The following is a 16,529-nucleotide window of genomic DNA, read 5'->3' as shown; positions in this document are numbered from 1 at the left end:
CCCCAGTTCGGAAACCCTCATCAGGCGACCCCTTTTCGTTAAAGCATGTACCCAGGCGTACGCCAATGTGTTTTATTCGATGCGCCAGTTGACCTTGAGACAACTTTGTTGCAGTTAATTAGGATATTTTCGTTGCATTTCGTTGGAATACTTGTTGTTTGCCTGATAATAAACCAGATTAGCTGACCTTAAGGTCATATGTATAAGTAAACATGAATACTTTGTTGCACTTAATTAGGATATTTTCGTTGCATTTCGTTGAAATATTTGCTATTTTACTGATAAAAAACCAGATTAGCTGACCTTAAGGTCATATGTATAAGTAAACATGAATACTTTGTTGCACTTAATTAGGATATTTTCGTTGCATTTTGTTGAAATATTTGTTATTTTACTGATAGAAAACCAGATTAACTGACATTAAGGTCACATGTATAATTAAACTTGAATACTTTGTTGCATTTCGTTGGAATATTTGGTGTTTCACTGATAATTAACCAGATTAGCTGACCTTAAGGGTCATATGTATGATTGAACATGAATATTGTGAAAAAGGAAATACGTAATTTATTAACGTTTATTAATTAGTAGGTATTCACAATGTATGGGTTATTTTCAAAAATTCATCTTTTTTAGACGACAATAAGTATACATAACAAATTTCTGGTAGAGCTAAATATTTTTTGAGATTAATATTTGCATATTCATAAAAATCTTTTACAGTTGTCCACCAGAAACCTCTGTAAGTTATGGATGGTTTATGAAATTGTTCAATGCTATGATGTCCGCACATTAATCGGCTTTTGAATGGAACAATGGGATGAAAGTTTTCGTGTGATCCAATAACGTATCCGCACCTATACTTTTTTCCTTTGTCCTTACATGTTACCGTAGAATCTGAAAAAATGGAAGAATAATTACAAAAATGTTTGAGGAATATTGTTCGTTTATCTTACATAACGGTATTGATTTTTCAGAGTAGAAAGCTGGATATTCATTCAAAATAATCGTATCTAGATGTACTTCCATTAATAAAAAGCTACCATTTTTCCAACTTGTATGGTGTATTGATATAAATAACTTTTGAAGTTAGGATGTTGCAAATTTGTGAAAGTAGAAGAATAATGTACAACAAATACATATTTTTATCGTTGTGCGTGTGTGTGTGTTTCTTTGAAAGCAACTCGATTACTACTACACGTAACAGTTGTATTAGGGATGTTTTATACCATATACGTCACGTGAAATCTGTTCAACTATACATTCTAAACATAATATATTCGGATAATTTGTTTCTCCCCCACATTTAGTACACTTATATTTCACTGGTACAGGCATAATGATGTTAATGATGCTATTGGTTACTTACGAATGACTCCACGATTGTCTGCATAACGTTTATCAATTCTCAGATGCTTCGGTGATTATAATTCAAAAACGGTTTTCTTTTTGCAATTTTCACAATACTGTCTTGTACTTCTTTTCGATACTTCCTTATTGTCTTTTGGAGTATCACACAGTTTGCAAAATAATACGTTTTTAATGGATTCTTTCGTTTTAAGGTTTATATTTTTTTTCTTTTTTCTCTTTACAGAGTTGTAGTAAAGTTTTTTCCATATCTTCACATGCTTTCAATAAAGTGTCCTCGAATAAATCGCTAAAATTCATCTTTTGATTTTCACTGAAACAGAAAGTGTGCAATGTTGGAGGTCAAAAAATTAAATTCCTCATGTGGTTGTTGAATGAATAATGAACAGTTGAAGCGGTTATGATGGTTATGCTGTCAGTTGTTGTCTCCTCAACTGACTTCTCGAATCCCTCTCGTTCCTTATTCTTTGTCTATAGGACCCAGAATCCCGACGTTGATGACAGGGTGGGCAAAAGTTATATTCTGATGAAAAACTTTCATAAACTCTCAAACATCTCCTGTCATTACACCGATACTTTGAAGGACCATTGACTTGAGGAAGTTCGTTTCCATTAGTGCTACTAATAATATTTTCCTGGATTGCTTTGTTCATATTGCTCTGTAAAATCACAAATCAATCGGAAAAAGAACTCAAGATAAAACGTTTTTTCCATTGTGTTAAAATATAAGTTGTAAGTTAATCAATTGTAAAAATGAATATTACAAGTGTGGATTAAATTTTGAAACCCCAAGGCAATGTATCACTTGATAAATAATTTACAATTCGTTTGTCATCGAAAGGAGTTAATGCAACTTTTCTTTGATTTATTGTATATACCTCATGTTTTTTACTACGAATCAGATTTTCCGTTACTTCAAAATGTTCATTTCCGAATAGACAATCGTAGTAATTTTGAAAATTTATTGTTTTGAGAGAGGCTCTGGTGACACCTTTATCTATTTTAATTATCAAATTTTCCCCGTCATTCTCTCCATGTTCTACTTTTATCGCATACATTTCCGACTTTAAGCCAATGAACTCTTTCATAATTCTTCCATTGTTTTCGTCTTTCATCAAACCTAAAACTTTTTTATTTACCAATGGAATTCCGAATTGTCCTCTTTGATATGTGCAAAAATGTCATCGGTGAAAAAGTGGTAAATCAATGAATCAGTATCTGTATACAACAATTTCGCATTTTCATTGAATTTAGGTTTGATATAATTATAATGAAAGTCATATAAAATAATTTTTGAAATTTCCAAAACACTGAAACCCACATAATTGGGTTTATTCAGTTCTATATTGACTCTTTTCATTTCAATGATTACCATATCATCATCAAAAATGGTCAAACTATGAAAATTCGGTTTTGATATGTGACTTTTTGCTCCGTATCTACCCTCCCACTTAGTACATAATTTAATATCTTTATATTTACGACAGTTTTCTATTGTTTTCCCAAAGATACTATTGTTCATTACCTTATAAAAAATTTTCTCAAATTCATTTTTACTGTTTTGTCTTAACATCGTATTCAAATCAATATAAGTTTTTAACCATGGTATTTGTTTAAATTTCAAAATTTCATGAACTCTGCTGATTTTGAGACCTAAACTGACTGCCTGTTTCAAATTTCTATAATGGATAACATAATTTTTTTTATCGAAAAGTGTTGTTAACAATTTTGGATTTTTTGATGATGATAAGGGTGGAATCATTTTTTGAGGACATAATGGAAGATCTTTATGAACATTTTGAAGTTCTACAGGATAATCTAAGTCAACTTCTAATATGTAACCATATTCAGAATCATTAGGTGTATTAAATATATCTTCAGAATAGAAATCAGTATTATTTTTCCATTCTGATAATTCTGATTATTTCTGATATATTCTGATAATGCTGTACCATACAAGTTATTAACATCGTAGTACATGAGATATGATGAGGGTTGATCAGGGTTAACTCGTTTTTCATGTAAATATTATTAGCTTTACCATATCTATTGCTACATTGAGATATTCCTCCTCTTATACCCCTTTCAATAAACATTAGCTCATCTACATCATCTAATAATTCCAAAGTAACCTTTGAAATGTTTAAACAACTTGCATAAGCTAGACCTGGTGCAGTGTAATATTTCAAACATTCCAAATCGTATGTTTTCATACATACTTTTCGAAATTTTTCAAAAACGTCAGCCAAAAGTAATACATCTGTTTTCAAATATAACTCCATATATTGTTGTGAATTTTGAATTTCAAAAGTATCCCATACTTTAACAGCGTGTGAATACTCATCTTCTGTTACACCACACTTTCTCAATTTATTGAAAAAGCATTCGATCGGTGGTAATTTGTCAATGTTCATTTTATCCCAACTATCAAAATAATCATATGGAAATATACCTTTCTTAGATAAAAGTTTAAATTCCTCTTGATTTTTACAGAAACTTTTTGTGATTACCTTTTCTGAATGATTTAAATATGAACTCAATTTATCTAGACTACTTGCCATGAAACGAAAAGAGTCTAGGAATCGGTATGTTATACTTGTATTGTCAATTTGTTTACTAAATGATATATATTTTTCTTTATTTACTGGTAACAATCTGACAGCACCAGAAACCTCTTTCGGTAAAGCTCTAATAATGAAATGGCTATCGTAACCAGATAAATTATGAAAAACAACAGGTATCATATTATCATTCTGATAGTTAATGTTGCAAGGGGTGGAATGGGCTGCTCCACGAAATTTTCCAGATATATGACAATGGTCCTTAAACCTTGATCTGATCCTCTGTGAATGGTTTTAGACAAATATGACAGTTAGTGGCTGAATCGAAATCGTGTTTTTGTTGAGGTGATAGCGGAATCATTGGAACCACATTGGAAAATACTGGATTTAATTCGAAAGCTAGCTGTTGTAAACGTTTGACGAACCAGCTGATACAATCGTTACCAGTATATAATTCGAATTTTTATTTTGAATTGTCGAAAGTACACAATAAGTAAAATGCTACACTACATGGAATATGTTTTTGAAATATTCGAATTTTCTTACTAGGTTTCACATCCTCATATTTTTCCAAAATGCTTTCAATGTCTGAATAAATCACAAACGGTACGGGTTCTTTATTTTTGAAGTCTGTGAAAGATAATTTTTTTTTTCAGATGGTAGAGTTATTTTGGTTTTATTCATTTTTCTACCGGTGAATATACACTGTGTCCGTAAAGTATGGAACAAATTGATTTTTAGCTAAACAGGTCATTTAAAGAAATAATCCTGAAACACGTCGATTTTTGATGTTAATTTACCGTATTTTAAAATAATAATCTAATATACAGGGTGAATTACCTTCGAGTAATGACGTCACCGTCATTTTTTTTAAATGGAACACCCCCATTTTGTCTCAATTTTCGGATTACTCTAGCTGAGCTGATTCCAAAAATGTATCACATGTTGATTCCAATTGGTACAGGGTGGACAAAAATACAGTAGTTGTGTGTTGTAACAAAGTAACGCGTAACATTCTTTATTAGGTAAATTAACAATATTATCAAAAATACTTATTGTCTAGCGGACAGAATATGCTGGAATACATGACTTTATATTGAATGTTCGAACTGCAGCCCTTGCTGTATTTGACAGTAACCCAAACGGTGTACAAATTCTTATTGAACCTTGTGTATGGTTTCTTGCGTAATATTGTTTATTTCTGTTCGAATTTTCACTTGTACATCTTCAATATTTGCTGGTTTCTTTTTATAAATAACATTCTTCAGAAGGCCCCACAGAAAATAATCCAAAGGATTTAAATCTGGTGACCTCGCTGGCCATTCAGTGGGTCCACGTCTACCAATCCACCTGTTCGGAAAAATTTCATCTACGTACCTTCTAACATCTACAGCATAATGTGGAGGTGCACCATCCTGTTGAAACCATAAACTTTCATCAAAACCTCCAGGATTACGTCTGCTGGGAAATAAATTACGTAAAGTAGGTACGAGATACTCCCTTAAAAACTCAAGGTACTTTGCCTCCTTTAAATTACCTTCGATAAAGTAGGGTCCAATGATTCAATTTCGTACAATTCCAGCCCATACATTTACCTTTTGAGGGTATTGTGTATGATGCTCACGCATCCAGTAGGGGTTTTCTTTTGCCCAGTATCTACAATTCTGACGGTTAACCTCACCATTTAACGTGAAAGTGGACTCATCAGAAAAAATAACGTTTTGTTACAAGAGAGGGTCTCGGTGACATTTATCCATCATTTCTTCGCAAAATTGGAGTCGTCAATCGGGATCATCTTCGTTTAATTCTTGCACAAGTTTGATTTTATAAGGATGCCATTTTTCAAGCTTCAATAGTTTTTGTACCGTTGTTTTGCCAACACCGATTTCGCGACTAACTTTACGAACAGAATTGTGCGCATCTTCTTCAAAACTCAGTAAAACATCTAATGCTGTATCAGCATTTGCAGGGGGACGACCTGATTTGCGTACATTTGCAACCGTACCAGTTTTTCGAAATTTCGTTTTCAGCTTACTGACTGTTGAACGCGTTATAGGTCTTTCTGGATATTTATCATTAAACAAATTGCACACTTCCATCTGAGTTCGCGATCTGTCTCCATACCCAATCATCATAAGTATTTCAATTCTTTGTTTTACACTTAACTCCATTTCTACTTCCAATTAAATCTAAGCAATCATTCGAATATTCACGAATACCAAAATATTGTAGTACTAAACTGTCACTGAACATCAATAAATTACTAAACAAATAATGATATTTCACAAAAAACTAGACGACTATGTTTTTTATAAATGTAGATAAGAAATAATTTCTTTCATATTCTGTCTGCTAGACCACAAGTACCAAACATGTTTGGAAACAGCTCATTTTTATTACTCTAAACATGTAGCAAACTACGGGGTGTTACATTTAAACCAATTGCCGCTAGACATAAGTATTTTTGATAATATTGTTGATTTACCTAATAAAGAATGTTACGCGTTACTTTATTAGCGCACACACAACTACTGTATTTTTGTCCACCCTGTACCAATTGGAATCAACATGTGATACATTTTTGGAATCAGCTCAGCTAGAGTAATCCGAAAATTGAGACAAAATGGGGGTGTTCCATTTAAAAAAAATGACGGTGACGTCATTACTCGAACGTAATTCACCCTGTATATTAGATTATTATTTTAAAATACCATAAATTAACATCAAAAATCGACGTGTTTCAGGATTATTTCTTAAAATGACCTGTTTAGCTAAAAATGACTTTGTTCCATACTTTACGGACACAGTGTATGGTTGTTCAATACTTCCTGTGAATAGAAATGGTTGAGACATTTGGTACAATAAAACTTTTTGTGATTTATGTCACCACTTTGTCCACACAACAACCGCGTCATGTCTTTTATTAGAGCAAAATGATAAATAGTTTTGAAATTATTCACATTTTCATCTAAGTCCATCAATTCCTCTTCATCACATGAATCAACATCATCGAAATCATGTTCGGTTTGAAGTATTAATAAATTAATTGTTGTTAAAAATTCAAGATTACTCAAACGGATAGAACGATTTCCTTTTTTTCAATACCGAAAACGTTTATTGACATATTATTCATTTTCTCAAAATTTGTTATATCTTTAATTTTGAGTGGAAATTCAATCCCTTCATATTTCAATATATTAGAAAAATGTGGATATGATGATTTTTTACAGACATTAGTTGCACATGGATGAAGAACTGCCACAATAGACCAAAGAAAACAGTACGGATCATTATTTTGAATGTTAAGGACAGCCTTTTTATTTTGAATGAATTTAGGTACTTCAATATATGTGGAAATACCTACATTTATTGGTGTATAGTTATTAAGGTTCACCTTCAATTGTAAAATTTCATAAAGACTCTAACCGCTGTCTTTTGAATGCGCGCTATTTCCATAATTTAGAGGTCATCTTTTATATGATTATGTAAATCATGAACTTTAAACGTCTGTTTATGGCAATGAATTTCTTAATGGAAAAACTACATCACGTAATTGATACATGATAATGCACTCGCAAATCATGAACTTTACACGTGTGTTATGGTAACGCGGTATTGATATTTATTAATAGAAAAATTATATCACGTACTTGATACATGATAATGCACTCGTTTATCATTGCATGAACAACATACGTTCGATGTTATTCATTTTTTTCAGCACAATTTCACAGTATAAATTGACGGATCTATGTCTTTGGAAAATCATTCTAGTTACGAGTGAATCGATACAACAACAAAAATGTCAACTATTCCGACAACTTTAATTATCAATATTACAAATACAAAAATGTTGCCCGTCAATATGGCAATGGTGGTGCTTAAACAATTATTCAGGTAAGTCATTTTCAAATAATATTATTACTTGTGTTTGAACAATTTTTCATATTGTTATAGATATGGTGTGAAGCAGATCGTAAAAAAATCTGAGGACTGTATTTTAGTATATTTAAAATACAGTCCGAAGATGGTTACTTTGACTAAGAAATTTGGTAATTTGCCAGTGAAAGTAACCCGGGCAATGGCTGAAAATGAACAGGAATTGGGGTTTCTGGAAACAGCAGTGAAACGGTTCAATTTCAATATACAAGATGATGATGACGTGGACGCTATTCCATCACCTCCACCACCAAAAAAGTTGAAGGCTTCATCATCATCATCAAAAGAAATTCTACCCCTTCCAACACGATCACTATCTCCTGTCATAATCGAAGATTTTGAAGAAGAAAACTCTCAACACCCTACTTATTTCCAAGAATCCCAAGATTTTTTGTGATTGTGAAAATTTCAATTATTATAGTAAAATAAACAAAATTGAGAAACATATTTTTTTATTTCTGCAATGTAGTAAATATCACATGTATAATAAGAATGTGTGAAAAGTAAATATTTCATTTTCTATAAGAACAAGAATTCAGAATTTATTTCTTACAGTGTGAATACCAATATTTCAATAAAAAAACATTTTCTAGTGCACAATTCAAACTGTTATTTAAATGATTCATACAATGGTGTGACTTGAGAAAACTTTTCAAATTTTCTATTGCAGGACATCCTTCTTCATACAAATCGGAAATTTCATTTTGAATGAGTTGACTTAACCATTTTTTCTTTTCACAACCTTTCACACTTATAACAGCATCAAAACCAACACAATTATTGATGAACTCCGAAATTTGTTCGTAGTTGATGGTTGCTACTGTTGTTGAACTTTGCTCATGCTGCCATGACAATCCATGTAGATTATTTGTACACCAGTTCATATGTTTTTTCACATGAGGCATATATTGATTGATGCCTATTGGTAAATTAATCATTCGATGGTACCATACTCCATTTTCAACATTCAAAATTGCAATTTCTTTACATGAAAAATTTTCTTTACCATATTGAAAACCTTGCACATCGATGATAAACATGATACCACACTCAATGACACCGTAAAAATGAAGTAATATACTGATTCATACAGTATTTATAATACGAATGCTGATTACGCAATATTTCTCTTATCTATCCAACTATTATGTTTGTCATCGAATCCTAACCATTTAACGAAAACTTTTCCATTCTTTCTTTCAAGTACTTTTTCTACGAGATATATATCAGGATGTTTTACTTTTTGTAATTGCTCTTTGTAAAAACCTCCTGAAATATCTTGCTTTTTATCATCTTTCAATAAATAGGTTACAGGATTTGTCAATTGTACTTTTGCTATCGTGAAAATTTCTGTTGACCAGTTTGGAAAATATTTTTTATCGAAAATTCCTCGTAATTTAGATATGCGTACACGATCTCCTACTTTGAATTTATTATTGGAGTCAATTTGTTTGATATGATTGTAGGCTGTGTGAAGTAATTTATTTTCATCTTTTTTACTCACTTCAGCAGGTTTCATTTTAATGGTTCTATGAGTGGAATTGTTATATTTTTCCAAAATATGCTTCAATACATTAAGCCACTTATAGTTACCCTGAAAATTGAATTCTTTATACATCCAAGACTTCATTGTTCTATTAAATCTCTCAATTATTGATGCTTTCTTTCCACTGAACGTACTATAATCATTAACTTTATATTTTTCCATCAACTTCTTAAATTCTGAGTTGAAAAATTCTTTACCTGAATCAGTTTGTAAATTTTGTGGTGATTGTTTACGTAAAACTTCTTCCATAGCTTTGGACACAGCATTAGCTGTCTTATTCTTTAAAGGTAGTGCCCAAGCAAACTTCGAAAAACAGTTTATCACAGTTAGAATATATTTATATCCTTTATTCACTTTAGCATATGGTATCATCTCAACTAAATCATCTTAAAAAAGGTCATCGAAAACCTTAATGATTACTCTTCGTCTATTGAAATTGATTCGGGCTTGTTTATGAAGTTCTTCAACAATATCCCTTTTAACATCAGTTTGAAAGTTCATGGTATGACAGTCAGAAGAAAACTCAAGAATATTGATGAAATTTTATTAATACATACACTATATCTGTCATACATTTTTCATAAAACAATGGTACTCATTTTCTAATTCCTGGATCCTTTGGATTTTTGTTTCGATATATTTGATTTGGTGGTTTTGCTCTCCTCTTCTCAAGAATTCTGGAAGCTTTGATAATCAAACGGTTTGCTTCGGAAGACACTTTATGCTCTTCCATATCAGGACAAAGTTCTCTGATCAAATTTTTGGTATACTGGTCAATGTCAATTTGATCATATTGTTGTGTATTCATGTTTGAGATAAAACGTTATTAGTAACTAGAAATCCAATGAATCTATTTATACTTTTCTGTTATCAAAACAAGGAATAAGATTAAAATTTTCCAAGCTCTTCTTCTTCTTCTCGAAATCTTTGGTCGAAAATTTTTTGTCTATGTGATTTTTCTAGAATTGGATCCATAAAAGCTGAACTGCTCCGAATACGTCGCTGGAAGCGTGTTCGATCAATGGCAAAAAATTCCCAATAAGTTTTTCTTGCATTTCTATAGGCGAAACTCCAAGCAAATATGTAATGAACTTCATTTTTCTTTTCATCGAAAGTTATTCTATTATTACTACTCATCATAACTCACTCTAGAATTGTTTCACAGAATTTGTTAGTGGAGTGTATCTGACTAAACGATCGTGTGAAATCAAACAAAATGCTGATGTATTTGCAGGAATATTTTCACTGGCTTCGAAGTCGAGTCTTATATCTTGCACTCCTACCTTTAAGCTATCATTTTGTCTACTGCAATCAATAACAAATAGAGGTGCGATATCGTGAAACTTAGTCAATGTAAGACACGGCTCTCCAGAAGTTTTATAATAGTTGGATTCTTGAAATTGGGCGAAGAGCTCGTAAAGTAATGCAAACTGGTTTTTCTTGAAGTTCAAATTCATATTATCGTAAGGGTATACATCTGAGTTGAGGTGGAGTTTGATGTTGGTAATATTACAATGATCGAAATGACTAATATTTTTCTTGATCTGATTTTTCCTCTGAGTCTGAAAAGCTACAATGATGAATCGAGGTTTTTCCAATTGATTAGATGCTTTCACATTCCAAGAATGAGTCATTGTTTGTTGTAAAAGTGGATATTCGTGTAGTTCCCAGCTCCTGAATGCAATTCCTAAGTCACGTCCTTTTTCAATGTACTTGAGTAATCGCAATTTTTCTGTATCGGAAACTTGAACATGAGGAATTCTCCAGAGACTTTTAGTTAAATTAACTTTAGGTTTTTCATTATTCTTTGTTGATATTACAGAATTTACGTCACTACTTGTTCTAATGAGTACCAATTCTTGGCGAATGTTTACGATTATTTTCTTGAAATCTTCACAGAAACCCAAAAGGTGTTTCAGGGGGATGTAGACATTGAAGTATCCATTCGAATCGAATACTTTTGGATATTCCAAATGATTCCAACAGGCATTATCATATCTGTCACATTCGCTACTTGTATAAGAGATGTATCCTTTAATAGATGATGTTATACCTGGGTTCCTCACCCTGTCCACTACCGTGCCTCCTATCTCATATCTTATCTGATCGAACAGAAATGCCATACCATTATTCACAAAATTTAATGTTATACTAGGTTTATTTTCAGCATCAGTTAATCGTCCTTCGATATAAAGGTAACTTTGGGATGGCAATGTATAAATATCTTGAGTTTGAATAATAGGAATTCTAATTTCATCAGAATTATTGAATGTCGTATTTGCATAAGGTGGATGACTATGCATCTCGTAATTAGTTATAGAATCATCCATCAATACAGGTTCACCAATATTCAATGTATTAAAGCTCATTTTTGCGTTTTTTTCCTCCTTTTTCCACTATCTAGTATTTTTGTTTTTCTGCTACTTCTGCTGCTGCTGCTTCTGCCACCGCAAGAACACTTGAAAAATAATAAAATTTGTCTGAATCTTGAACTGATGTTGACTTTGAGGTTACACCAAAACTCGTAAAAAGTAGCCGTTTTGACACTTTGACACTTAAAGTACTCGAAAACCAAGTGAAAGAAGAAACTGTCGATTTTCTGATGTTAACCATTTAACAGCACTTCCTATAGTGACACATTTTCCAGGATCTTTATCAATTATACTATGTGCTGTTGTTGATGTTGTTGGAAAAGTTGTAATATTATATAAAAATACCATCAGAGCTGCTTTTTGAGATGAAGTCTTACTGTTATCGTTTCCTGTTGGAAATTGACTAAATTACCCTCTTGTTAATTTATTTTAAGGAAAACCTCATCGATATGTCTAGTGTTGATTGGTAAATAGATAACATTTGCAACTTTTTCAATAATTCGAAATCCACTTGGTACGGTGGGGTAGAACATATGTAACAAATGTACGGCACTGTCATTATTGAATGAATTCGTTATTGAATTGCATTCAACACAAATCAAATTTACTTTGGAGATATTGATTGGAAAAACCGATATATGTTTTCTATTCGGTTGTAATTTTTTTTCTCGAATCCTAATAGAGGTGTCAATGAGTTAGGTTTTTCTAAATGAATTGGTTTATTGGACATGATTTCATATTTCAAAGTATTTCGGTTTGCATACAATTTCAGATCGATACTACTCTCAGAATTTTCCTCTTCTTTGGTTATGATATTTGAAGTTTTCGCTTTGAGTTCTTGTTTCGTACTTTCTTTCGATTTCACTTCATTCAATTGCCTCATAATTTCACTCTCTATATCAGATATTTCATATGAACCAGGAGGAATCTTAATTTTTGTAGACCCAATATAAAAAATATTATTAGTCTCATCCACATTCGGTATTGTATTGAATGTTACAAAGTCAATCAATCCTAAAACATAATTCTTTGTATCGTCCAGTATGATAGGAGGATTAATTTTAGACGAGAGAATCGAATCTCGGCCTGATAAGGTGAACGTATATGAACACATGTTAAAGGTTATCTGTAGAATGAAGAGAAAACATTGATTGCATACATGTTTATTGAGAAAGAAATTTCAAACATAGTTGTCCGCAATTAACAGAATTATATGATTGATATACAGTATGATTATAATTAATGAGACAAGGTCCATCTGAATTGAAGTATATTAAAGCTTCCAGAGGTGGTCTCAGATTACCATAACTATCAAAATAAATTATATGAGAACCATTTTTGCGGTAGGCAGTCCAATGAGTCCCAGGTCCAGATTGTTTATCGAGATTTATTATTCCTCTTTCTTTTTTTTGGATTTTTTCGGTAAATTATCTCTCATATAGACAGATCTGAAGAATGGAATTTTTAAATCCTTTGCATACTTTATCAAGTCGATATTGGATAACGGACGATTATGAGGAATTTTTTCCATGTTTCGCCTCTCCCTCTCAAACGGTGGTACGATTCAAAAACAACCCCAAACCAGTTTTGTAAGGTCTTAAATAAAATCCTACCCCTAATGCAATAGATTCCATAGTTTTATTATGACGTTGAGCTTCTTCTAACTGATTTTTTGCAGATTTAGCATCAGTTACAGCTTTGGCAATTCCAGCTGCTCCCCCTGTTAGGGCACCGAGTGCACTCAACCCAGCAAAAATTGGAATCAAAGGAAGTATTCCACCTGTTTTGGGTATTCTCACAACACGTGTTGGTTTAATATTCAATTTTTTGCAGATTTCAAAGCTACCGTCACAGCTTCTCCTAAAGTCTTTGGTTTTTTACTGATGATCTGTTTTTTTATTTTTCGTGTCGCTGTCATGAAACACATCCCCTTTTTATTCCTACATTTCTTCACATTTTTTTTCTTCCTAGAGATATTTTTCCTCTCATTTTTAGATTGTTTTCTTTTACATTTTTTGACAACCATCTCGTTATGAATTACTCGATACACTGACAGATTCACCCTATTACAGTTAATATTTATATAGATATTATTTTCTTATTATCAACATTTTCAAACTCTTCTTCCAAATTTCGTTTTTTAGGATTCTGCTGCTGCTGCTGAGACATTTGTTCATTTATTCCTTCAATTGAGCCATTTTTCTGAATATCTGACTCGATTTGTTGCTCTAAATTTTTTCTTTTCGCAGATAATTTGGGTTTATTTTCTCTTGAGTTGATTATTCTCATTTTTTTATCTAGGATAACAGGTATATCGTTGAGGAATTTTCTTTTAGTAGCACGCTTCAAGTCTTCTATTATATCAATATCCATAGGTTCATCTTCTTCTTTGTTATCGATAATAGGTCGTTTTCGTCTCAGTGACGGCGGCGGCAGACGTTTAGTCTTAGATTTTTTCTTATCAACTCAAATAATTTTATTTCCATTGCTACTGTTGAGAAGTTTTAAACACTCTTCAATATTCTTCGTTACATCTGTTAGTCGTTTATTCATTCCACTCAATAATTGAATACATTTTCTCTTGATATTAGCAGTTAAAGGTGTACGATTACGACGTTGCATATTAGATCTTTTCGCGTATAAGTTTGAAAGTTGACTGATTAAAATTCAGTTACCTCAAGTATTTTATTGGAAATAGATATGCAAGGTATTGAAGTTATTCCACAAAAAATTGCTCTACCAATCGAGAATAATATATTTGAAACAGAGGAAACATTCAAAAAGCATGGTATGCTATTCCCCTCTACAATAAGGTGTATAATTGTTGGACCTTCAAACTGCGGTAAAACAAATTTAATGGTGAATATGTTGGAGCATGAAAATGAATTGAAATTTGAAAATATATATGTGTATTCTAAATCACTTAATCAACCTAAATATAGGTACTTGGAGCACCTGCTTAAACCAATAAAAGGAATTGGATATTACGCATTCAGTGCCAGTGAAAATATAATGCATCCGTCTGAAGCTAATCCCAATTCGATTTTTATTTTTGATGATGTCGCTTGTGATAATCAGGAAGTTATAAGAGAAGACTTCAGTATGGCGAGACATGCTGCTGTCGATCCATTTTATTTGAATCAAAGTTATGCAAAAATACCCGAATTCGAGACAATGCCAATTGTTTAATCGCTTTCAAACAAGATGATCTAAACTTGCGACACATCTATACCGATCATGTAGGAATTGACATGACCTTCGATACCTTCAAGGTGATTTGTTCTTTATGTTGGAGAGAACTTATGGCTTTATTACTATTTTTAAAGATTGATCTAAACTTGCGACACATCTATACCGATCATGTAGGAATTGACATGACCTTCGATACCTTCAAGGTGATTTGTTCTTTATGTTGGAGAGAACCTTATGGCTTTATTACTATTTTTAAAGATTGTTGTCTCAATAGGGATCGTTACCGCAAAGGACTCGATCACTTCATACACATTCAAGAATAAAAATGGAAACAAACCTCATTATCAGATTAATACCAGTTCAGACCTGTTGTAAACCAGTTCAAACCTGATAAAACCTGTTCATAACGGTTCAAACCGGATCAAAACCAGTTCAGCAGACCTGATAGAAGCAGATAAAGTGTCGGTTCAACCTATTCAAATACCTGATCTATTCAAAACCTGATATAGACCAGTTTGACAATAAAAAGTGAAGACATAGAATTGAAAAAAAGACTCATTAATAAACGGAAAATTGTTGAAAGTAAATTGGAATTTTTGAAACATGGTGAATTACTACATGAAAGTATGTTCAATCCAATTACAAAACACCTGAAAAATATAGAGAATAAATTGCAAGACAAAATTCCTAAATTAGATGTTTCCCAAGATTCCTCGTCGATTATCAATGAAACTACTTACAAATTCAGAACCAAAAATAGAAAATGTTTCACATTCTGATCATGATGAACCAAGTGAAATCAAGCAATCTTTTGTAGAAAATATTCAGTCTGAAGATGAAGAAGAAGAAAGTCAATCATCTGGAGTTAATCGTCTGAAAGATATTACACAAACTTCATATATTGATTATTTAAATCAATATGATCCTCTTCCAATCACAAATATGGTGTACGACTTGATGAAAATACTGAAAAACTATCAATCGGTGATTCAAGACTGCACATTGATGGTCCAGATGTAATCGTTAAAAATAGAAGATATAAGGGTACACCCGGTCTATATGAATTCCTTTTCAAAAATAATCCTGAAAATTTCACCGAACAAGATCAACAAAATTATAAACAAATTGTTTTGAAAACGAATGCTCACCGGCGGCATTACCAACCAAATAAACAAATTGACGGTAGTAAATTGCAAAAATATAAAAATATACTAGCTCCAATAACTGGTATATCGGGAGAAGGTATGTTTATGGAAGCAAATAACAATAAAATAGATTATATTAGATGGGATGATCCAAACGAACTCTGCGACAGATTACGTTTACTACTACCCTCAAGGCAGGCAGGTCATTCAGGTCATCAAAATGAAATAAATTCCATTATTGAAGAACTGCGAGAAGCTAACATAATTGCATGAGAATTCAACAGAATTGATTAGAGAGAATGGGAGTCGAAGCACGTTTGCATTTGATACACGAAAAAAATTTCGAAACTTTTGAAAGTAGAATCGAAACTTTTCATAATTGGACATATGAATTTCCAAAAGATAA

At 32.1% G+C, this 16,529-nt stretch overlaps 1 protein-coding gene and 1 long non-coding RNA gene across 2 annotated transcripts; one reads left to right on the top strand and one right to left on the bottom strand.

The window, feature by feature from the left end:
* Nucleotides 1-643: 643 nt before the first annotated feature.
* On the bottom strand, nt 644-2,060 carry LOC141486192 (uncharacterized). Its single transcript, XR_012467680.1, has 2 exons — nt 1,370-2,060; nt 644-897 (listed from the first exon to the last, which is right to left on the bottom strand). It is a non-coding gene; the product is annotated as an uncharacterized lncRNA (long non-coding RNA).
* Nucleotides 2,061-7,497: 5,437 nt separating this feature from the next.
* LOC141486215 (uncharacterized) lies at nt 7,498-8,848 on the top strand. Its single transcript, XM_074183943.1, has 2 exons — nt 7,498-7,826; nt 7,887-8,848. Exons 1-2 carry the CDS (start codon nt 7,732-7,734, stop codon nt 8,263-8,265), a joined length of 474 nt encoding a protein of 157 aa, XP_074040044.1. The 5' UTR covers nt 7,498-7,731; the 3' UTR covers nt 8,266-8,848.
* Nucleotides 8,849-16,529: the final 7,681 nt, after the last annotated feature.

Source organism: Leptinotarsa decemlineata, unplaced genomic scaffold, assembly GCF_025532065.1.
Source record: "Leptinotarsa decemlineata unplaced genomic scaffold, Ldec_3_MD MMD2_tig00026347_RagTag_RagTag, whole genome shotgun sequence".
Taxonomy (NCBI): Eukaryota; Metazoa; Arthropoda; class Insecta; order Coleoptera; family Chrysomelidae; genus Leptinotarsa; species Leptinotarsa decemlineata.
Note: the sequence above shows the minus strand (reverse complement) of the source record. Positions and strands in the feature narration are given on the sequence as shown.

Coding starts and splice junctions, on each gene's coding strand:
- LOC141486215 (XM_074183943.1), top strand. CDS start 7,732: ATGTCAACTATTCCGACAACTTTAATTATCAATATTACAAATACAAAA. Junction 7,827..7,886: donor GTGCTTAAACAATTATTCAG/GTAAGTCATTTT, acceptor ATATTGTTATAG/ATATGGTGTGAAGCAGATCG.